The sequence below is a fragment of the Pangasianodon hypophthalmus genome, chromosome 8, assembly GCF_027358585.1.
Source record: "Pangasianodon hypophthalmus isolate fPanHyp1 chromosome 8, fPanHyp1.pri, whole genome shotgun sequence".
Lineage (NCBI taxonomy): Eukaryota > Metazoa > Chordata > Actinopteri > Siluriformes > Pangasiidae > Pangasianodon > Pangasianodon hypophthalmus.
Window position 1 is genome coordinate 14,202,548 of NC_069717.1, and position 25,954 is coordinate 14,228,501.

Sequence of the window (25,954 nt, forward strand, 5' to 3'; positions counted from 1 at the left end):
GAAATACACTTTTTCTTGGGTCCAGCTCAGGGCAAAGTGGGCAGCTGGCTTTGACGCGAGGATAATTGGGTCATTCGCCTGAATCATTGCTAATTATATCCATGAAGGGGGACAAAATTTGATTTACTCTATCTGTTTCATCTACTCATTTGTTCAGCATGGAGTCCTGAAGTTTAGACAGTGTGCATGCTAATTCAACCACATCCTGCAGTTGGCTACATATAATTAATAAACGATTATATCATTCTTTGCTTTCTGGGTGGAGTATAGTTGGGTGGCATGGTGAATATAGTGTAACTATAATGAAGAAAATAGCTCATTTACGTGAGTAAAATGTGGTTTCTTTTGTTACTTTTGTATGGGATGTTCCCATTCCGTGGATCTTAATAAAGACCATCCTTGTTGACCCCATCGTTTCTCCTCTCACCATGTTTTGAACCAACTTCCCCTGTGGACCTCAGACCCAGCCACAAAACAAAAAACAACTCTTTAACAGCTCTTCAAATGAATTCTAACCACTTACCACAAAAGAACCATGCAATTCCCAGGATGAACTTTCTGCATTAGTATGGTTGCATCAGTTATATGTAAGTGAATTTTTATAAAGCATATTTAAAGTGCTGCACACACAGTTCTACCATAAAAAAGAAAACATAAAAAACAGACACAATCTAAAAGCTAACATAAAAATATGTTTTGAACCTTGATTTAAAAAATCTAACAGTAGTAGCAGATCTAATATTTAGCAGTAAGCTGTTCCACAGCCTCAGGAAAAGCGACTACAAAGGCACGGTCACCCTTGAGATTGAGCTTGGACCGTGGCCAGCTAAAAGCAGCAGACCTGAAGATCTCAGAGACCTGGAGGCAGAATATAGTCTGAATACATCAACGATGTAGGGAGGCACAAGTCCGTGAAAGGGTTTAAAACCAAAGACAATAATCTTAAACTGGACCCTGTAATGGACAGTGAAGGGAGGCTGAAATAGGGGTGATGCGAACTCTTTTCTAGGTACCAGCGAGCAGTCTTGTAGCCACAGATTGGCTAGCCGAAGAAAAAAAACAGGTATCAGGCATATCCCAGGTCACTAGTTACAAAGCAATAATTGTAACAGAACTGAATAAATTGCCAAATTGGCAAAGGCTTGTCAGGTCACCTTTACTCTTACCCCTACCCTTTACTGTAACGAGTTCTGCTTGCACCACTAAACCTGAAAGCAGGGGACAGGGAGGGAAGAGAAATCAATTTACCAACACATTCAATTGTCCAAAAAGCTATTTTTAAAAAAGTCAAGGCAATTTAAGGGTAAATTGTTCTCTCTGAAAGAATGCTGATTAGAAGAAGAGCTCAACTAATGCCCAGTAGATCTATCTTCCAAATCACTGGACAAGCTTTCAGTGAGCTTAAGGCAGGAAGAAGGAGGGAATCTCATAGGCTTCATTATGGAGGACTGTGTGAGTAGCTTGGCTTCCTGATGTAGCTGAAAACCGATCCGTTTCTCTTTAGAGACAGCCACTTATTTATCGTGGCCTTATCCTGCTGCAGTCAAGTATGGCCTCCACAGGGACTGACAGGAAGATGGAGTTCTCTCACACGCAGCTGTGCAGCTTCTCTATCTCTCTCTTACTCAATACCAGACACACACACACTCAAGTACACAGACACCTACAGGCTACATTGATGGTGTCTCTGCCTCCACTCACTTTTTTTTTTTTTTTACCAAAGAAATACACGGGCATTCTTCTAGCGTCTTCGGTCACTCACACACACACACACACTTTTTTGCCCTGTTTTTCTCTTTCTCTCACCCACACACTCACACATGGCTGACTTTTGTGGACACATAATGAGCTACTATAGAAACAACCGCATATAATTTTTTCGGGAAATGATGAGAAGGTGTTGACATGGAGTGGCCAAGTGCAAGTTATGAATAATATCTGCGATTATCAGGAGCCTGCATGGTTAGCAATGAGCAAAACCACTCAATCCCAATTATGTCTGGTAAGTCGCACTTGAGTATAATACACAGCTCTTAAAGTCGCTATATTGCATTCTGTAGCTATAAGCTCTCAGGCTTTTCTATTTTACAGAATTTCAGTGTATTAATAGGATAGCTACAGCATAGCTTAGTTCCAGCTGGCTTATAGGCAAAGTTTCACCTACATAGCTGCGTGTCTCTCAACCATTTCCAGAATGTAGATTTCATTTGGAAACAAGTAGGTGATTTAATGTGCTAAAATGACAACTGTTCAGACTTCTTGATGGGAAATAATTCATAATTAGTAGCTACCAGTTTACATTCACAAAGCATTTGTTTCTCATTATTCCTTCATTTTAAAAAATCTTATAGTAAGAATAATTGTGGTTACATATCCAAAAGAAAACAAATTAATACTTATTAAAATTAATTTAATTAATATTAATTAAAAAGTCTAATGGGAGATATCATGAGCAGCATCTTCAGTCACTATTGTGCTCTTGACTAGAACTCTAATCTGGTAATTTACGCCTGTTATGTTATAAATTGCCATGTGTTCATGAATGCTCCAAGATAAAGATTTGGATAACAGCTGTGTTTTAGTTTACAAGCATTATGGAAGCATACCTGACCAATATGTGCTTGTTGAACATCCCATTACAGATTTAGTCCTCCTTTGCTGTCATAATAACCTCTGGGAAGATGTTGGAACATGGCTGTGGTGATTTGCTCATTCAACTGCAGAAGCATTAGTGAGACCAGGGACTGATATCAAGTGAGGAGGTCTGGGATGAATCTATGTTCCAGTTCATCCCAAAGGTAGTCAGTGGGGTTGAGGTCAGGGATCTGTGCAGGTCACTTGAGTTCTTCCACACCAACCTTGGCAAACCATGTCTTCATGGAGCTCGCTTTGTGCACAAGGGGCATTGTCATGCTGGAACATGTTTGGGCCCCTTAGTTCCAGTGAAGGCAAATTGTAATGCTACAGCATACAAAGACATTCTAGACAATTCTGTGCTTCATATGGGTGTGATGGTCAGGTGTACACACACTTGTGGCCATATAGTGTATACTGGTTGGTTCTATTAATTGCATAAGTGCTTTATAAAACAAGAATCAGACACCATTAGGTTAATGCAAAGCAAATTGGTTGCTTTGCTGAAGAAACAAACACCTGGTTGAAGGGAGGAAAACTTACCTTGTAGTCAAGTATAAATGTTTACATCCAAGTAAATTCTATCCACAGATCTATACAGTGAGTGCAAAGCACATTAACAAGCCAAAACTGCAAAACCAAAAACACAACAGCAAACTTGGAAACACAACAACATTAACTCAAAAGGGAAAGGGTCGGTTTTTTATTGAACATCACATCTCAGTGCTGGCTACAGCACTCATCTTTCTGAGAGACTGTGGAGAATGGAGAGCTGGAGAATGTTTACAATAAGAGGGCATATGAGCCTAATTGAATTTACTGAAGCTTTTAGTCGTGCTTATGAAGGGCATTCATGAGACATTATTTTAGATATGCTGTCAACTTTGTACAGCATTAATAGTATGCAAGCGCTTAAAACCTTAAAACCTGACTAAATAAAGCAGGGCTATTCAGAAGAAATAATTAATGCTCACTATAATATCATAAGTATTTTGCATTAAATCATTTCAACTAGGCTAACAGACTGAAAATGTGCAATTCTTTTTTTTCTTGTGAAATTCCTATGCCCTGTTCAATCAGCAATGTGCATGTAATTTTCAAAAAGGATCTACCTGTTCTGTTTTGAGTTGGCATGTTTATGAATTTGCTGTTGGCTTTCTGGTTTTGCTGTTGCAATTTTTGATTTGCTGTTGTGTTTTTGGTTCGTTAACATTTTTCAATCTTACAGACCATTGTACATTTGTGTGCTTTAACAATACTGCTAATGAACTAACCAAGCTTCTTGGGTGAGTGTCAAAATGTCTTCAAGATTAATACACATCCCCAATTATTGACTTACTGACCCTGCACAATTGTTCCAAAACAGCATTTTGCTCTTACCGTAATCTGTGTCATAGAAGATGATAAACTTCTGCCAGGTGTACTCCATCACCACTTGGAAGATGACATCATTCAGGTAGACAGGGGGCCGGACAAAGAGTGTATAGTCATCGGGTTGCCCATGGCTGGTTGGAGGGCAGCTGGAGCGAGGGGTTCCCGCTGGTGCCCGCTGGATAAACAGATGGGGGATGTGCATGGCATCGGCCAGAGTCTGAAGCGAGCCTGCAGACATGCATCCGATTGAGCTCACCAGAGCAAGGATGCCTCTGTTCATCAGCTCACAGGCTGCAGAGAGGGAGAAAAACAGAGAGACATGTTTATTTAATATTGTATGGATTCTCTACTGTTTGGGGCTAGGGAGCACTTTTAGATATATTTGCTGACAAACGAAATGAAATAAAGACAGAAAATGAATGAACATAGTTATAAAAAAATTCAGAAAGCAGAAAGTAACTGAGGAACACTTAAAGCAAATAGAGCTCCCTTTACTGAATTCAGCATATTGTTCGCTTTAGGACATGGTGATTATGTGGCTCAACCTCAAATATAATGGCAAACTGGAAGCCAAGGACTAAGTAATCAATGTGCCTTTTCAGTGCGCTTAATTACTAATTAAATATAGTTCAAATAGATTCGGCACCATCATAAGGTTGTTACTGCTGCCACGGAGACCATGGCATTAGAATAATAAACAAGGCTGCTATAAGCTCTCAATAGGAAAAAGCATAAACTCACTAGTACCACCTTATATTACATACTGCATGGTACAAAGCACTTTACATGAACCAATTAATTGCTCAAGTGCATAGTTTGCAAAAAACAGCCCAGCAATCCATCATTAGAGGGCACTGGTGCTGCTCCTGAGCTCTTTATATGCTCTCTTCACCTCTTGCTACTATTCCAATCCACAGCAATGACTTTGATAGATGTGTGTGCAGCCATGTAACCCATCCCAACCCTGTGTATCACTATCCTTAAATAGAGTGTGTTATTAATGCTAATAATATTTTAATGTAGAATTAAACTTTGATATCCAGCTCCACTTCGAAAAAGCATTCACCCCTTAAGTCCCAACTGAATTCCCCACCACCCACTGTGCTCCTGGACACACAGTAACATCAATGCCAGACACATACATTCATCTCACTTGGCTTGTTTCATTGCTTGTCACCAGATTCGCGGAAGGTGAAACATGGAGCATGTCGCCTCAGCTGAGGTGCGATGTAATTTGCCAGTTGGCAGAAAAATCCTGTGTCCAGGGCAAAGCATGACAGTGGCTGTTGAGCCTTTTATATATCAGAAAAATTGGCCACTAAGAAAAAAAAGGTGTCATCTTTGGATGTACCTAAACACAAGTTCCTGCCTTCAATAAAATAGCCAAAACACAACCAAAACCATTCAGTTTAATTCTAAGAGCATAATGTTTCGACCATTGTAGTGTTTCTTTATAAAAAAAAATGCACTACTACAAAGCATAATTATGCTTTTTCGTCAGACATGAAACACAATAATAAAACAAATCTTCTTTAAATGATCCTACAGGAACGAGTATAATTGTTATGACACTTCTAAAGCATGTGTTTTAATTCATTATTTCCTAATGTAAAAATGTATGTCCACTTGCAATTTTACTAAAATATGTCTCTCCACACAGTGATAAGTTTATTGAAGTTCAACCTTATGCAAATGAGGGCAGCCACCATTCTGTGTTTAGCCTTTATCAAGCTGTTGCTTCACAAAGGGGAAGAATTTCAATTGCCTGTAACTAAATCCATAGAAATGTCATCTAACTACCTTCCAGCAGCTAGAAGAGAAAGGCATGTGCATGTGGCGACAAAGCGTCATTAGTCTTATATAGGAAAATATAAATTCCTTCAAGCATATTAATAAAAATGCACATTTTTAGCAGAATAAGCATACTTATACTTAACCAGATTTGCTTAAAACACACACACACACAGACATTTGCAGTGCTACAAGTCATGTGTCATAAGAGTGGTCTACTGGATTAGACTGAATTAACAGCCTGATCCCACTGTGCGTATAATCCACAGGTCTCTTTGATCTCATCAATTGATCTCGCTAACTGTATTAGCATGGGCTACAGTGGAATGTTTATTACACAACTGCTTTACCACAATGTAGCCACTGATTTCACGTGACTAGTTAATGTGTTGGACTAATACTGTGATCTAGCATCTGACCTTAGAATATAGCAATTGCTGGGTTGAAGCAAAAAGCCATTATTCTAAATCCTGTGCTTAATAAACCACTGGAAATGTCTTTGCAGGTTCAGTTGATGGTCAGCCTGTTAAGTCAACTTGAAAATATATGTAATAGCAGAAAAATGTTAAGCTAGTGCACAGACTTAGCTTAGTGGATAGATATATTCATATTCATGCCATTGCAAAGGAAGTACTGGACTGTTGCTAAATTTAGACTATAAATATTATTTTAAAATGTCTCAATGAGAGTTTGGATTTCAGTAGTGCCATCAGTGAGAGCAAAACTGCCACTGTTCTCTCTTTGGTTAAGAGGGATGGCATAACTCTCTCGCCTGTCAATCACAGTGATATTAACCAATCGTGGGCAGCTGTGAGCTCATGTATGCGGAAGAGGGAGGATAGCACTTTCCTCCCAGTGTGTTCAACTGACCAGTTGCGTAACATGAGTAGCAGCTGGAAAACACATGGTTGTTTCATGTGTTTTGGAGGAACCACATTTTAGCTTTCACCTTCCCTGCTTTGTAGCTGTAACACGATAGGGGAGAGCTAGCTGGTGAATAAGAACTGGCAAACGATCAGATATGGAGAAAATGATAAAAAAAAATTGAGTGTGAAAACAACTTAACTGATTGCATAGTTAGGCTAATACAAATTAAAAATACAAAGAAAACAGATTATTACCAGTGGGCCAAAATGATTGTAGCCTGTAAATACAACTCTGTGCATGGGATGCTCAGTCAAGTATGCCCTTAATCAATTAATATTGATGACAATTTCAGAAATAAGAAAATAAGTAAATTAATACAAGAAATAAATAAATAAAGTGGGGTTCTCTTTCAGGAAATCCAAGAGTTCCCAGGAGAAAACCTTGCAGTACACAGCAAGCCTATGCAGGTTTGAAGCATTAAGTGTTGTCCCATGTCTTGGCAGCCCCACCTGATATAGCAGCAGCGGCAGTCATAGCTGAGCGCCTTTGTAGTGACTGTGGAGTGTTTCGGCAGAAAGGCCCCATTTACTCCTGACAGGTGAACACGACAGAAAGCTCAATATCACGCTCTACTGCCTCCACAGTGCTCGAACATTCTGTCTAGGCATTACTGCCCTCCCTCACACACCTGCACAAGCCGTGTTTCCTAATGAAAGCCTGTGTTTATTCACAAAAAGAGGGACAGTTCTCTATGTCCTTAAGCTCAGCTAAGGTGTGCTAATCATGCATGTGCTTATTGTAGACCCTAGCTGAGTGTTGCTCTCTTCTGAAGAGTTATAATAGTAATACCTAAAGTGTGACCATCGTAATATACTGATGTAATTAGCATCAATTAGTTTTCCATCAGTAATAACAGACAAAGCAAAAACAAAGGGTTTTTTGCTGTCACTTTTATGGGAAACATCTGTAGTTCATTCCTTCATCCATCTTCTAGTGCATTATAATGGTCAGGGTCTCAGTGGATCAGAAGCCCTATCACTGCAATACTGAGTGCAAGGCAGGAGCACACCCTGGAAGTCCATCATGGGAGTAAAACCCGAGAACCCAGAGGAAACTCATGCAGACAGAGAACATGCAAAAAAACTGCACAGACAGTAACCTTAGCTCAGGATCAAACCAAGAACCCTAGTGCTGTGAGGTGGCAGTGCTACCTGCCGCACCACAGTACCCCTACCCCCCCCCTCCAACCCAAGACCCAAACACCCAAACACCACCCCCAATCTCTAGCTCGTCCTCTATCTTTCTTTCTTCCCGTCTGTTTTTTTTATAGTCTATCCTGGCACCATCATTACAAAGTGCTTCTCTCTCTCTCTTTTTCCAAAAAGGAAGGATGCTGGATGCACAGTGGCTTCTGAGCAAACAGATATTAGATAACATTGGTCCATCTCCACTCCTAACTGGAACATATTCAGTTTGTATACTTGAAGAACTAAGCACTTGCTCAAAAACACTGCACGTTGTATCCTCCTAGTAAGATTCACTTATGAGAAGTTATAATACAACTCTAATTTAACTCTAACAGTTGTATTATACTGTAATAGGCAACATTCAAAAAGTTACAATAAATTATAATATAACAAATGTAAATAAGCTAGTATATACAAAATACAGCAGGTACAGAATGCCCAGAGTGAAGAGCATGTACATATTGGACATTAAGTACTGTAAAACTATAACATTCATGTTCCACAGTATGTGCAGAATATTGAGACTTTATACCAGGATGAAGTCTCAATTCCGACAGGTTGGAATGAACTCTCTATATAACAAAGCAAAGGAAAACACAGGATAACATTAATGAACTCGTTCTAATAGGTTATCCTTTCTGTAGTAACAACACACACAAGGAATTGTGTGTGTGAAATCTGTGATTGTTGATTATGGTGAAGTTTTCTGTGTGGAGACGTTTATTTCGTGTTTTTGGAAGAAGTCCTCAGAGTCAGAAGTTTGTAAAAATCAGAGGTAAAGCCCTTTAGGTTTTTAGATATGGCAATGTCTATAGGACAGAGGTCTTCAGCACAGTGCTTTCTGGTTTCTCTGTAATGTGAAAAACTGCATTTTATGTTGTATTAAGTTCATGAGAGATAAAAGAGAGGGAATGACTGGTTATAGCTGCTTTAAGGTATATGATATCAAGAACTAACATGTCTCACAGATGTTCCACAACCATATTGTAATGCAACTATATAGTAAATTGAATGTGTCTGTGTGTGTGTGTGTGTGTGTGTGTGTGTGTGTGAATGTGTTTGAGCTATGAGTGGGATCAGTATTAGTGAAAGCGAACGTCATTTATTTGAAATAATGCAGTGCTTGTGTATATATGATTGGTTGTGGTATATATACCAATTTGTATGCTTTGGGTTTGACTGGTAGGGACTGGAGTATTAATAATACTTTAATGAACACTTGTGTATAAGTCGTCCAAATCCCATAAAATGCTATTTAAGTGCGGTAATGAAATATAACTGCTTGACGCTGCTTATTGCCAACCTTTGTCTTAATTAACCAATCATAGCACAGGTAATATTTCCATATTAAGGGAATGCAGAGAAATGACGGTTATCATTTCCCCACTTTTACTGCACTTCTTCTCCCACTTTGCAGATGTTTGTCACACTGCACACTGCAAGCAGCAAAGGGGGAGAGTAATTCAAACATTTCCTTATAGGGAACTCTCCAAATGTCTCAATGTAAGTGTTTGATGGAGGGATGATCTCTGAGTATTGAAGGGACCTGTCTTACTGTCTCTGTGCGTAATGAAGACGCATGAGCACGTTAGCATGCCAGCTGGCTGCAGACAAGAGGAACACAATCAATGCGCAGTAGGCCCACCTGCTTCTGTGTGTTTGAAGTGTTTTTAAGAGGATAACGTAGCTCTTCGGAGAGATAAAGAGAAGAGGCTGAGCCAGCCTCGTATATCTTTCCTCCGCTGAGAAGAAGGCAGAGCTTCCATCACCTTTTTGGGGGGTGAGTGTGTGAACATTCGTGTGTTCTCTTGCTTCTTCACCCAAATCAGTATGCAGAAGTTTTCTCTGTAATTGAAGTGATTCAAATTGAGCCATTTATCACAGGGCCAATCTCCTCCGAGTAAAGCACATGCACTGAACCTGTGACTCATTAGAAAATTCCCCAGTATCAATCCTCCCTCTCCTCTGCTTTCATCTCTCACTGACATTCATCTTCCATCTACCTCCATCCTTCCTTCACCTCCTTAAAGTGCAATCTGACTTGGAGGGGTGTTTAACAAGCACCCAATATGTCACTATTGTGAGACCACTCCCTGTTTATCACGTCAGTTGCATGTTCAAAATAGTAATGACACGTTGCATGTTCAAAATAGTAATGACACCATTGGTGGTGTTCTAGTTTGACACTTTTTTAGTATACTGTATGCCTACTATAAATGCATTTTGAGACACAGCCACAGAGTGCTCGTGCCACGCAACTGAAAACCCCCTACACACATTGGCCTGGTGAAATTTATACCAGTGCACTGTGTGTATATTTGAGAGAGAGAGAGAGAGAGAGAGAGAGAGAGAGAATTCTGACAAGTCTCTCTCACACACACACATACCATATAACACCACCACCGTTATGACACTACCACTCAGAGACCTTACTTTAGAATGGAAGTTCTGATTATCAACTTCCTCTCTTTGCGGATGCATGTAGACTAGACAACAATGGAGGGAAAGAGGAAAGACAGTGCAGAGAAAGTGCAGAAGAAGAACAGTGAAGTGTGCAAAAATAAACAAATATTTTTCAATTCTAACCAGCTGTTGGTGATTGTAATGATGGGCCCATGGGCACTGTACAAATATATTTCAGGTTATAAAAGAATGTAATACAATTTAAATAAAGGAGAAGGAATAAAAACAATAATCATGAGCAACAATAATAAAGAAAATGAATAAAAGAAAAGCTGCGTATTATATAGCTATGAGATAGCAAACTAAGATGTAGGGTGCAAACTGAGTTGGAGCTCTACATTAAAATATTTTAGCAGCAATCAATGAAGTCAGTGTTTTATTTAAAAATGAGTTGAAGTATACAAAAAAATGGGCTGAATAGATTTGTCGCACTTTTGGTACATTGTTTATTTGATTTCTTTTGTTATGTGAAAATAGATGAGACTTAAATTAGGTGAATTAGGGCAGAATAGGCCACACTGCCAATGTATCACTATGTTCAGTGTGGAATATTGCTGAATTCCTGAGTGCTTTGATATTTATGTGGCATTATGTTTTGACCCTAAGGCAGTCTGATGGCATGATACTAGTTGATGCACTTTCAAAAGGCTGAATTTTGTTCCCAGTTGGTTACCAGATAATTTTGGTATTTGTAACTTTATTGGCATTCAACACTTATACAAAAGCAATAATCTTTATGCCAATTATATGTTGATGATGATGATGATGATGCACTAGAGATTACCTATACATATACATTATCTAAGTTTAAAATTAGACTGAAATTCTATTTCTAAAAATCCTAATTGTCACATACACAACGACAACATGATTAGCCCATATTAAAGAAAGTGGTTTTTAAAGTACTACATGGATTAAGATCTCAAAGTTTCCCAGGCTCATATTTGCTCCTGGCAGTCACAGACAAGGGAATCTAATATGCTGAAAATAAATTCTCATACATTTTACCTATATTTTGGAACTTTCATACGGGACAACTATGCATGCTGATGCTTACCATCATGTGATTTGTACCCATTTTTTATCCTGTCAAAATATAAATGCTAACTAGTGAAGTGATGCTGAGGTAACCTCTCTGGAAACAGTTACTGCTATGCTGCGTGGCCGTAGAACGTTTTACATGATGACGAACGGAAGGCATTACTAGGGTTGGCGAAGCAGTGAAGGAGTGTCATTTTTCGTGCAGTCAGAAAACTGGAGTTTATCTTGACAGGGATTGATTTGTTGTGGTATCATATGTTTCATTAGGTTTGATGTATACCAGACTTGCAAGGTTTGAGTACAGCCAAACTCTGGACCACTTCATCTACAACAGGCTTGCTGTGGATCACTGTTTGCACCGTATGTAACAAGGGTTTAATATTAAAATTGCTAGAGGTTTACAACAAGCAGCAGTCTTAATTGACTGTTTTTAAACTTCCAAGAATTGCGAGCAGGTCCAGATTTATAATCCTCCCTACACTTTTAAGTTTTGTAGTGCTGAACACAGGCACCAAATGTGATATGAGCATAAAATTGAGAGAATAGTTACTGATTTCAGTTCTCATGACAAGATGAAACAGACACAGTGCAAAGTAAAATCGTATAAAAGGCACATCTAACAATTTATTGTGATGATGCCTTGTTTGAAGATTTGGCTCATGCAGTTTTGTTGGGGTGTTTTCAGGGGGGCATGTTTTTAGGAGGAAACTCTTTGCTGAGAGTGATGATTGACTTATCAGTCTATTTCATTTGCCCAATGCAGCTTTGGTTCATCTCTATTTTAGAATGTTTAGCCACTGGTAAATTTTAAAGAGAAAGTAGAGATGGGTAGGGTAGAATAATGACATGACAATGTGTTATATGCATTCATACTGCTCACACTGCAATATATTACATTTCCAAATATGGCAGCAGAAAAGACAACAATAATGACCATCACATATTTTCTAAATTTAATGATATGAAAACGTGTAGTCATAATTTTTTTTAAAAGTCGCATTCATTCATTAAACAAACCAAATAAACCATTTTTGTGCAACAGTATCTGTACATCTTTATCAGTGAAGTTCTTCTTTGATTTTTATGACATGCTCCATGTCATGCACAACAAGCAGTGCCTCAAGCAGGCTACTGGGCTTTTTAAAGCGAAGTGGTTTACCATTTATGGAGTTTGGAGATGTTTCTTTATGTAAATGAGTGTGGCCGTGCATCAGCTCATCAATTTAGAATGTGGGAGATTTACTGTATGTTCACTGAGTGCACATGTGGGATAAAAACCAATATTCTTGTCCATACAGGTGGCTCTTATGCACATTTAGAACTTGTTCTATGCACATCTTGACAGATGACACCCCTGGTGTTGTGTCTAAATGAGCACAGCAAAAGCCACTTTGGCAATTTATTGTTGTCCCATACATTATTATTAATACTTATTTGGGATAGAAGGAAACCCCAAAGTGGAATCTAAGTAAAAGTATAAAATAATAAGTGCTTCAGACTTAATTACTAACTGTCTAAAGATGTTATGTGTCTCTTGGTTTGGTGAGATAATGATACTTGTTTCTGCCTTATTATGCAAGCTGTACGCTACCAGTATTCATTACAAATTGTACTAATGCGTCATTGGGTGGGTTTTCTTTCACATTAAACCAGGGAATCTACTTATATTTGTATTTTGTACCAACAAGTGACAAACAGGTGGGCCACCATGAGATGCCAGCACAGCTTCAGTGCTCCTTGGCCGAGATCCTACAAATCTCTGTAACTCTACTGTAGGGATGAGCACCATTCTTCTACAAGATATTCCCTTAATTGGTATTTTGATGATGGTGATAGAGAGTGCTGTCTAATACTGCAGACCAAAATCTCCCATAGGTCTTCATTTGGGTTGTTATCTGGTGACTATGAAGGCCATAGCTTCTATGATGTGATAGAATATCATAGCTTATGATTTACATTGCTTTCATACTCATTCAAGCCCTTGTGCCCTGTGGATGGGGGGCGGGGTCATGCTGGAAGAGAGCATCCCATCCAAGCAGGATAGAAATGTTCCATCCCAAGATAAAGGTGATCAGTCAGAAGAACTTCGTATTGATTTGTAGTGACTCTTCTCTCCAAGTGGACAAGTTGGAACAAATCATGCCAGCAAAATGCCCCTCACAGCATAAAAAAGCCACTCACTGTAGGGGTCAACTATTCCAGCCTGTATCATTTTCTTGGTGCACTCGCCCACATGCACTCGCCCACTTGTTCAGAATATGGTGAAGGAATGACTCATTTGACTAGAACCTTTGTAAGACACTTCTGTAGACTTCTGAAGCTTTTGTTTTCATTTTGCCTTAAAAATAAATAGATGAGGTTCTACATATTTGTTAAAATTCCAGCATCATATCACTTTATTCACTGTAATAAATAAAATGCTTTGCTGAATCACATGCCCTATTGGTGGAATTCAACAAATACATGAGCGTATTAAATGGCAAATATAATCATAGTTTGGTTTCATTGAGAAATTATCAATGATACTGTCACCAAGGAAGACAGAAAATGAAAATGAAGTAGAATGCAGAAACAAATTGTCTGCATCTGATGAATAATAATTAAGCTTGTTTCCTTGTAGCACCAAAGATTTAACTGTAAGCAGAAGCCTTCAATGCAGTCGAAGCTTAGAAACCTTTTTTCTGCAGAAATGCAAAGTGAGAGTGATTTCAGTATGCTAATGACATGGCATAACCACTAATGGTGCAAAGAATTCAAATGTGACATTTTTCTTCACAAAAGCATCAGTATCTTAGAAGAAGAGCTGGTCAGCTACAGAGGTTACATGTGTCACAGATTGCAATTCAGGGAAATTTCAAGAAATTCTTGGCTTTTTTTATTGTAGCAATGTTTTTTTAATCATACATTGACTTTTAAAAAATGTTCCCCAGGGATACTTTGAGTAATCAAGGGTTGACCTGAGCTTTCTAAAGGGCTTCTCCTGTGATAGGGAAACTGTTGTAGAGAAACTTCCTCCAGATGAACAAACAAACCGCAGATAAACAGATGTGCTTCTTTCACAACTAGAACCTGATTTAATGAGGAATTTGTTCAAATTTGTCCAAGCATTGGTTTTGTATTTGATTTCATTTTATTTCATACAAATAAAGTCATAAGAAAGAGTACAAGCAATAACCCCACCTTAGCCCTTCCCCAAAATTTCACACTCACTGAGCTGTTACAAATTTACACAGGACCGTGTTAAGAGATAATTAGACTTAAGTCTGTTTTAGACTGTGAGACTACAGTAGTCAGTTTAAGATTATTACTTGTCACACTGTATGAAATGACCCAATAAAATCTTGGCCAAATTCAATAACAGGCCTGCAATTAACGAAAATCAGTATGTTCTGCTTTATGTCATCAATTGAGCTTGTGCAGAACATGGGGTTGCATGAAGAGAAACATTCTTCAAAGTGACTTTTAAGTATTAAGGATATTTTTCTGTCCATTAGCTGTTTCGTTAACGTTTCACCAGAGCCACTACCGTATTTATAGCTGTCAGTTTTGCATAATCCTATGCCATCCTTCTATTGATGGCTTTTAGATGAGTGCCATAGCAGCGGTCACACTAGGATATTTTAACATTTAATTTCTGACACTGCCAGAACTTTGTAGTCAGCTGTTTCTGGTCACGCTGGCACTAAATTGGCCTTCAGTGAGCACGTCACATTATGCATTCTGGGACCCTCATTCTCAATTCATGACCAAAGAATTTTCTAATGATGAGCAATTTGGTCTGCGACAGCAAAATCAGACCAAAGATCATATGTAATCATATGTAATCATATTTCTCCCTGAGGCTTTCACATAGTGTTGTAGGAATCACTGGTCTCATGTGAAAATCTGTATCTTGCATTAAAAAGGGCACATTTTTGTGACAATCGTCCACCTGTGTGCCTCTTGTTTAGGTTTGTTTTCCACTGGTAAAACTACAGTAAACCTTTCTGCTGCTCCTCTTTCATCATAATCCTTGAGCACTGACCTTCTCTTCCTCTAGGAATATTGTATAAGTATATGTTAATTTGTCTTGTTCTGTCTCCCATTTAAAAGTTTTCTTCCACCTCCTAGCCACATATGCCATTTCTTTCATAGGTATTGGGAAGGGAAAAGTAGAAATAGTAAAAGGAATCATTTTTTTGGACTATGACTTTAGTACACCTTGAGGAAATGTGGCCTTTGGTTAAACCCTCTTCAAACACAAATGGTTTCAAGAAACGTATTTGCATGATGATTTTTTTTTTTTGGCTTGGTCAGCTCTGAAGCCCACTGCTGACTGTGCGCCACAGTCCTTTCAAGCATGAAACAGCATGTGACAGTGCCACTCTCCCCTACTACAACGGCAATCAGAACACAATCAGGTCGATATCCATCCATCCATTATTTCTAAAAGGGCCTGTAACCTCCAAGGTGAGTTCTGACTCATGCTAACAGAATAGAACATATTATTAGAACACTGCCTTAGAAAAAAAAGGAAAGAAAGAAAAAACAGTGTCAGGAGAACAGAAAATGTGCATGAGGGAGAGAAAAGAAGGTGCATGAAAGGAGCAATGGTATGACAAGGGAGGAGAGGAGAGAGAAATGATATCAGGAGAAGGAGAAAAAAAATAGTTGAAGAGCTTGAAAACTTGAGAGAGAGAGCTGGCACATCTCTGGCAAATATATGTGCTCAGCAATTTGGGACAAAGACAACTTGAACAGGCTATTCACTTGAAACAGATGGTGAATATGGCATGAGATCATGTCTATGAGCTGTAGCTTAAAGTGTATCTCGATGGAGCTGGGAATCTTGTCTGCATTTTCGACTCTAAAATTGTCCCATGGCATCTGTGAGTGTCTTCCTGAAACTTCATATATAAGCATTTGCTATATCAGATGTGGAGACAGTCACAGGGACCATCAGTGGCCATCATTCAAATCCATTTACAGATGTTCAACTACGTAAGAAACACTCCAAACTCATCCACTCAACTTCCCAAGAAGAGATTTAACTGATGTTAGCTTTTTCAAAATAACTTTAAGCATGAATTTCCTCACATACCAGGTTTTTTTTAATACTGACTTTATTCCTGACAAGGAAAATACAGATGTTTGTAATGACAATACAGGCAGGATGAAAGCAGGCTGGTTTTCACAGGTATGGATGAATTGTCAAGAACAGGCTGATCCTATTAATATAATACTGTTAGAGATGAATGGCTAATACAGTGTTTTCAGTATTCTTTCTGAATTTGTCATGGTTATGTGATATAGGACACCCCAGGCAACAAAAAGTATAAGGCAACATGGTGGCACTTTCTATGGAGCTCATTTTCATAAATTATTAAAACTGTGGTTATAATTCTTTTTACATTGGTAATGATTACCAAAAAAAAAAAAAGCTGTTGATGCAAGTTTCTTTTTTTTTTACTTTGATCCAAGCAAGGTTTCTTTTTTTGCAGTGTTGTAAGCGTTTTATAAACTCTATAATACCTATAATAGCTATAATAATATGCTATAAATAATAGTATTGATAATGTATAGTCATGTTGAAAGTCCACTGTCCATATTCATTATAATGCCATGTAGTGTACTACACAGCCTTTATAATTACTAATGATCAGTGTGTGATTAATAAGAAACTGTAATATTTATTAACAATTGTAAAGTGTTCCAGACTCTTTTTCTAGGTGCGCACTGGTTATGGCTGGAATGGAAAACAAAACTGTAAACCCTTTGCTATAACCTTTATCTTGGTGTCTTTTCACTAATTGATGACAAAACTCAATATTAACTAAAACAAAATTCACAATACATAAGAATTGCAATGCCACAATTACCTACAGAAGGCCTGAGAAAGCAGTGCTGCCCCTCAAACAAACAGAGATGTCTATTGCTGCAAGTGAAGAAAGAAGAGAAGGATGCAAAGCAGAATAATTACAGTTGACATCGACCGCATGATGATGCAGCTTGGCCTCCGGATAACACTGAGTTTGACCGCTCTGATTACTTTCTGTTACCTTGAAAAATAACTCCCTCCGAATGCAAATATGTTCATCACAAACTCTCTGTATTGTTCATAGGCAAACTATGATTGGAAATGCTGCATATCCACTTTTTCTCATTACTAAAGATTGTGGAAAGAAATACCCATCCAAAATACAACATTTATGCAATTTCGATCTCATGTCCTTCACTAAAGTTTTTAAAATGAGTAGTTTATAATTGATTGAAATTATAATATGATTGAAATAATAAAGTATAACAATATTACATATGCAATGTAATGCTAGCCCAACAACATTTTGGCAAGCAAGCAGCTAGCTACGAGTTGGCACTAAGCCTGGAGCATGTCATGTTAATAATTTAGCTAGCTTTCATGATAGAATTTTGCTCAAATTGTCTTTATAATTTGGTCTTTTAAAGTACTGTCAGGTCCATAAGTATTTGAACAGTGACACAATTTTTGTCATTTTGCCTCTGTACACCACCACAGTGGATTTAAAATGAAGCAATCAATATGTGATTGAAGTGTAGACTTTCAGCTTTAAAACAAGGGGTTTAACAAAAATATTGCGTTAACCGTTTAGGAATTACAGCCATTTTTTTACAGAATCCCTCCATTTTCACAGACTCAAAAGTAATTGGACAACTGACTGATAAGCAGCTTCATGGCCAGGTGTGGCCTCATGTTCCAAAGCATACCATATCATCTGTCACTCACGTGGAGGCAGTTTTATGATATGGGCAGGTATGGCTGCCAATGGAACTGGATCACTGGTGTTTATTGATGATGTGACTGCTGATAGAAGTAACATAATGAATTCTGAAGCGTATAGAGCTATACGCTCTACTCAGATTCAGTCAAATGCTGCAAAACTGATAGGACCGCACTTCACAGTACAGATGGATAATGACCCAAAACGTAGTGCGAAAGCAACCCAAGAGCTTCTTAAGGCAAAGAAATGGCTGAGTCAGTCACCTGACCTCAACTCAATTGAGCATGCTTTTCACTTACTGAAGACAAAACTGAAGGCAGAAAGACCCACAAACAAGCACAAACTGAAGGTATCTGCAGTAAAGGCCTGACAAAGCATCTCAAGGGAGTAAACTCAGCATTTGGTGATGTCCATGGGTTCCAGACTTCAGGCAGCCATTGACTGCAAAGGATTTGCATCCAAGTATAAAAAATAATCCTAATATTTATGATTATGTTAGTTTGTCCAATTCCTTTCGAGCCTGTGAAAATGTAGGGACTGTGTAAAAAAAACGGCTATAATTCCTAAACGGTTAATGCAATATTTTTATTAAACCCCTTGAATTAAAGCTGAAAGTCTACATTTCAATCACATCTTGATTACTTCATTTTAAATTCATTGTGTTAAAATCATAAAATTGAGGCAAAATTAAGAAAATTGTGTCACTGTCCAAATAATTATGGACTTGACTGTATATACTGTAAAGAATATAAAAGCCAACACTTTAACAAAGGTGCCCTGTTGTAGCCAATGTAATCTAATGATGGTTTATCTAATTGTGAAGCTTGATCTAGCACTACATGTAGCATGCAGAACACACGGCTAACGCTTTTCAGTTGTTCTATAGTTGGCTCATCATGTATAAAGGCATAAGAGGGCCCCTTGCATTTTCCTGCCTGACCCTAGAATCACCTTTGTTGGTTGTATCGGATTGTCACGTTAGATTGCTTAGTCTACTTCTTTCTGGGGAATACAGCAAGAACAATTTCCTCTGAACTCTCATATTCTTTCTTATTGTAAGTGTCACATGTTATTGAGGAGTGAACACTGCTGGATTTAAGATTCCCTCTTCTGTGAAAGTGAACCATTTCTCTGGTTACTCAATCTCTTACTTTCTGTATTTGTTTTGCCTTATCTATGTGAAGCTACACAATTTAGTTTAACATGGTTACGACATATTAAATGCATTCATGAGTCCATTATACATGCTCACGAATTACATTATGTGTGCTCTCAACTTGCTATTTAGAGTCTTTACATAAAATTAAATTGTGCCCACATTTTGGTTAATATGTGAACACAATGTAATGGATAACTCCTTATCCGCACAATGTAATGGATAAGGAGACCTACCATATTACAGCTCAATTTAAGTAAGTGAAGTTCAAAAGTCTCAGTTATGGATAGAGATTCTTTAATTAAAGTGTACATAGGGGGTTCTATATATAGACCATATATATATATATATATATATATATATATATATATATATATATATATATATATATATATATATATATATATATATATATATATATATATATATATATATATATATATATATATGGAGACTATAAGTAAGAGCACTCAACAAGGACATTAGGGATGTATGAATTTTATTACTGATTTGGAACAAAGGTGTCCTGTTGTAGCCTATTTGATGTAATGATGGTTTATCTAATTGGGAAGCTTCATCTAGGACTACATGTAGCATGCAGAATATAAGGCTAACACTTTTCAGTTTTTCATTTGTGCTATAGTTGGCTCATCATATATAAAGGCATTAAGAGGTCCCTTTGCATTTTCCCCCAGAATGGACAATTGAAGCCTGGAAAAAGACCAGGTGTTTTGTTTTTTTTTAATCTTCATCTGTCCAGTTTTGGTGAGTCTGTGCATAAGAGCCTCAAATGCCTGTTCTTGGCTGACAGGAGTGGAACCCAATGTGGTCTTCTGCTGTTGTAGCCCATTCACAGCATGTTTAAGATCTACCCACAGATTTTTTTTAATGATGGTCTAGTCAGGGGACTGTGGGGGCCATTCCAAAAGCTTAAGATTGCATTTCTTGAAGTAGCTCATAATGGATTTTGAGGTATGTTTTGGATCATTGTTGTAGTCCTGTTGTACAGGCCAATCTCTTTTCAGCTTCAGTTTCTTGACCGTCTATGTCACAATTGCTTCCAGAATTTACTGAGATTTACTGAAATCCATTCTTCTGTCTACTTGTGAAATTTTTCCTGTGGCACGAGTTTCCATACAACCCCAAAGCTTAATAGTTCCACCTACATGCTTAATAGTTAGCAAGGTGTTCTTTTCATCAAATGCTGTCATTTTTCTCTTTGGTGATTGTGGCCAAAGAGTTCCATTTTAATTCATCACTCCATAGCACTTGTTTCCAAACTGCCTCTGGCTTATCTAGATATTGTTTTGCATACTTCAGATGTTGACATTTGGATGAGGTCACAGGCGAGGTTTCCTTCTGATGACTCTCCCATGCAATGCTGCACAGTAGAAGGGTGTACAACCACACCTGTGTCAGCTAAACCTTCATGCAGGTCCTTGTTCTAATTTGTGGGTTTTGCGTTGCCCTTCTGGCCAGTATATAGGCATCTCTGAGAGATTTTTTGGTCTTCCAGATCTTCCACGGCCATTTTTGAAGACATTTCGAACAGTGGAAAGCGTAAGCTGGAAGCGCTTTTAGATCTTTTCATAGCCTTCGCCTGCTTTCCAGATCCTCAATCAGCTGCTTAGAGGAGCCCATGGTTATTGAGTGCTAGCACAAGATTTATTACACTCTGGAATTGTTATTCCTCATGACAATTCTTGACCTGAGTAACGAGTCCTAATGAGTCAGTTAAGACATAAAGATTTCATTACATTCCAAGAATTTACTTGAAGGGTGTCCAAACTTTTACACATGCCACAATTACAATGTTATTATTAGTAGTAGAAGTATTTTTTTAGTTCAGCTAATATAAAGTAACATTAACATTTGCAGAAACATTAATTATTTTAAAATAGTTGGCTGCAGTGGTTGTTTACACCTTTTCACTACTGAATTACATGTAGGGCAATACAGTACATTATATTCAGACTTTTTCAATATATTTTAACATATTGAGAGAAGAAACTGAGCTGTTAGCTGCACCGTCAGCTCATCTATTCAATAGTAAGTGCATTTTCTTTCAAGAAGAGCACAAAAAGAACAGCGGCAGTTTAGTGGTAAAAGTCCACTTATTGTTCTTGCCTACTGAAGGTTGGGAGTTTAAAACCCAGTACTGCCAAGCTTGTATACAGTATACTTGTAAGGTGACAGTAAAGGTTTTTTTTTTTAATGAAGCAATTTTTATTCATCAAAAACTTAGAATTGCAAATTGAGAGCACAGAAAAAAGGAAATTGTGCACATTATGATTTCATGACCTGAATTTAATATCTCGTGACCACGTTCAACTAAATTGTGTGCACGTGCTTACTCCTGTGCATTCATAAATTAAAAACCCTTTCCATGGCCTATATCCAGGGTTTTTTTTAATCTTCCTTTCCACCTCCTCCCTCCTTCCCTTTTCTCTCCACTTTTCCATTTCTCTTGTTTTGTTTTGGTTTTTTTTCTTTTCAGTCAATATCTTCCTCCTTTGTTCTATTTAGCTGAAAAAATAAAGCTTCCTGTAAAAATATGACCTGGCAGCTGCAGTTTTCAGCGGATTACTGTTAAATAATATTCTACAGTACATGCTACAGTATATACCTAAAAATTTATGGAAATATATAACAATATTAAACATTAAAAATAGATATTTTACATTATAGATCAACTCCACACACAAACACACACAGGCAGTGGGAAGTATCCAAAAATCTCACACAAGCTACCCTAGTCTATTCCCCGCCTCCTTTCCGAATACATGACGCACACACACACACACACACACACACACACACACACACACAAACAGAGAGAGGGAGAGAGAGAGAGACTCTAGTCCTTTGCCAGAAGCCAGCTGAGCCTTGAAAGCAGTACTATGTCAGGCTGAGGGTCTCCTCCCTGTCCTCCTGTTTGAAGCTTTGTTTTCCAGCCTCTCAGCGAGATAAAAATCACAGTAAACAAACCGGAAAAAAAATCACACAGCGATAGTAGCACTTTCTCCTGCACCGCTGCCACAAACTCACACAAATATATAGTACTATGACTGACTCCAAGCTGAACACATAAATCCCTGAAACTTTCTTTCATTTCCTCTCACATACAGCACAGTGACTCATGAAAGATTATCTATCCAAATCACCTCACAAGGTCAATTTCAAGGCAAAATATTACATCTAAACTACACAACCTGCCCTATTCTAATTATATTTGAACTGATATGGGTTGGTGGCAAACCCTTAGTCTGACACCATTACCAAGAACTGTTCTCATTTATCAATTATCAAAACTAGCACAAATTCTATTTCACAAACAAGATAAGATCAAAGATCAAAGTCATGGGTCAATATCAAAAGGACAGAAGGTGTTGATAAATTTTCTGTAAGAGCAGTACTGACAATAGTGCTAAAGGCAAATCACGGGTTTAATTTAAGGCATTTATTTTAATACGTATCTATAGTGTAATATTCTATAGTAACAACTTACACAAGAACATGTGTGACGGATGTTCCACATGAATGGGTTTTGAAAAAAGTGTAATTGTGTAATGTAATTTTGTGTGAGGGGATATTTATTTAGCATTTATAGAAGGAGTCTCCAGTGTCAGCACTTTGTAACAGTCAGAGGTAAGGCTGTAACTTTGTTTTCTGCCATGGGAAAGTGTTCAGGCTGGAGGGCTTTATCTCTCTTCTCAGAGAGAGGAAAGGGGGCAGGTAAGAGGATAACAGGTTACAGCCGCTATAACACACCACCCCACTGTTAACTGTTGTCCATGCCCAACCATGTTTTATTCCTTTTATACCACAGCATTCTGACAAAACTTTTTTGAGACGTTTTGAGAATATTCTTGATTGAATGATTGAAACTTGATTGAATGATTGAAACTCACTTATACAGTATATTCAAAACGTAAGGACAGTTCTTAGGACTACAAAACATACAGTAAATTTTGTAGAATGTTTAATTGTTTAATTTTCAGTCTCCTCTCCTAAGCATCAAAAGACTTTTCTAAAATCAGGCCAACATTAGCAGTGTCTGCCATTTCATGCCAAAAAGCAGCTAAGCTGCTAGCTGAAGAAGGAAGTGACAGCTGACTAACAACACATTTCAGAAAATAACACGAACAAGCAAACAGTTTATTTATACTTACAGTTTATTTACAATATTTACAAATTACACCACTGCTACAGGCTCCAAGCGATTCCCACTGGTGCTGATATGTTTAAGTTTCAGATGTCAGTCATGTTCATTCCACGTTCTGTGTTTGGCAGCCGGTTACGAGGTTCCCCTTCTTTGAGAGGTCAACAAATCATCCTAAAGAGAAGCTATATGTGCAGAGACAGGACACATGAAGAATGCACTGTCCAATAAAACACTGTGATGTGTTTTTCTGTGCAAACACGCACCCACCCAAACATTATTCACTCCCAGTGAAGCCTGTGCATCCAGGTGTGGCTCGAAAAGACGTGTGAAAAACCTGTTGTCCAATAAATGTTAATCTCTCATCCCATTGAAACACCACGTACACAAATTTGTACAAACAGCCAGAGATGCACAGGCTTCACTGGGTGTCTCTTGGGGGCTTCAGAGGAGATTTTTATGCAGGCTGTACTGTCTGCTGAAAAGACTTTGAGTTGAATGAACAAACAAGAAATTGCAGTGAGATATTTGATCATTTGATTCACTAAAATATTGAATTCCACCAAGATTGATGAAAAATACAGTATAGACACTTTGGTAGATATTTCATTGCTGCATTTTAATGAAACATTAGGGGAAGCCAGGCTTCCTGTGTAGTCTTAAAGCAATCACCTGTGCCTGCTGCCAAAAGAGCCTGTCCCCAGGTTAATTTTTTATTTATTTATTTTTTTTTTTGGTGGTAATCACTCACATTTGTGTAGATGCTATGGCTAGAGATTAGAGATTATTGCGAATATTCCCCATTATTTCATGTATGTTAATTAAGTGTTCTTGGCAAACATATGTCCTTTGTTATGAAAACAGTTATTGGTGTAGACGTCCAGATTTCCACTTTTATTCCCAAGCCAATAGATCCATGTAACCAACAGGCAAAGCTGCACAATGAGTTTCTGCTCAAATCTTATGTCTAATATCTCGAGGGAAATTAGACAAACTTGGCCATGTGCAACCATGCCATCTTGACGGTTCTATAAGAATGAATCCTTTTGAGATTAGGGTGGCTCTTTTGACTTGTAATTGAGGTCATAAGTCAGGGTTTTTCAAAGAGTGGTAGTTTTTAGAATTTTTCAAGCAGTACTGGTGATTTTTATTGTGTTATTATTCCACATGTAACACATGGAAGAATGTCAAAATAAGTACAATAAGAGGTAGATTATAAATCACGCTGATGATTCTTATTACTAGTCCTCTACAGAAGAGCGAAGAGTCATGCTGTTGATTAGTTTGCTTAGTTACAGGAAGGATCATTCTTTAAAGCTTAATATTACTAAAAAACAAGGACATGCTGATTTATTTTACACAAGAGCTTCATTACATCCACCAACAATAATTAGGACAGCATGAACTAAATGTGTAAATAATTCAGTCATTGATAATCGATGTGTTAATCTGTACACAGATATGAAAATATCCAAGGGTGAGCGTTTATTGTGAGGAATCTTATTAGGTTACAGGTTTGTCACGATGTTACAGGCTGACAAGTCTTTTATTATATCATTTCTAACCATAGGCGATACTAGACGCTATTTACATGAACTGCTGCTTTTCAAGTGTGAAAGCTGACAAAAGCAGCAATAAACAATAATCTACAAACTGCCCTTAGAGTTCTACCCCTTTATTCAGCAATTTCTTGGTTTAAACCAAGCCAAAGCATCTAGTCTGAAGCTTTACTGAGTCTTTGCTTGTGTTGCTGGCCAAACATCTGCTCATGTTGTTTCATTTGAGCCTCAGTGAACTTGCTGCTCAAAACATGTCTGACCCACAGGTAAATGAATTAATGCTATAGCATTACAGCAGGTTAGATCACCTACGCCAAAAAGGAGAGGTCAGTTATCCAGCGCGCCATGCAACTTAGCTAACGTTATCATCACTTAACTTTAGCTAGCAAGCTAAAGTTGTGTTGTTTGGCCAGGTGAGATGTAAAGTAAATGAACTGGAAGTCAAAAAAGGGGGCCACACTGATTAGAGTTCACCTTAAAATGGTTTTACTTTTTTATTTTATTGTCACTTGTCTTGCTGACAGAAGGTATTTACTAAAGAATACAGATTTTTTTATGCAGTTAGGCTGTATGTGGATGTTGAAAAAAATTACGTGTTGCATTTTGTATTGCATGGAGATAGCAGGGACCAAGATAGTGACACCACACATGAAAAGAGGGAGGAAAAATATTTCAATGATAATTTTTTTTTTTTAAAAAAGACAGTATTTTTAAAATTTTATCTACAAAAATGATCTTTACATTTAAAAAATAAAAAAGTATATATGTCAGTTTGCTTGTGATAGTACAATCACAGAGCAGAGGAGGGAGGTGGTGAAATGAGAGAGTGCAGGATGCAGAGGTCACAAATGCAGAGAGAGAAAAAAGGAGGAAAAGCAGGAGAGGTGAGAGGTAGTCAAGGAAATATAACTGAGACTCAGCGG

General features: G+C 37.9%; 1 protein-coding gene across 3 annotated transcripts in view; it reads right to left on the minus strand.

Annotated features, from left to right (window-relative positions):
* grid2 (glutamate receptor, ionotropic, delta 2) overlaps positions 1–25,954 on the minus strand; it is a 392,977-nt gene that overhangs the window by 158,518 nt on the left and 208,505 nt on the right. For all 3 annotated transcript variants that reach the window (XR_003403097.3, XM_026919491.3, XM_026919501.3), the window contains exon 3: positions 4,015–4,299. Coding sequence is in view for 2 of the 3 variants with exons in the window: in XM_026919491.3 (XP_026775292.2) it covers positions 4,015–4,299 (285 nt within the window). In the remaining variant the exon portion in view is untranslated. The remainder of the gene's footprint in view (positions 1–4,014; positions 4,300–25,954) is intronic.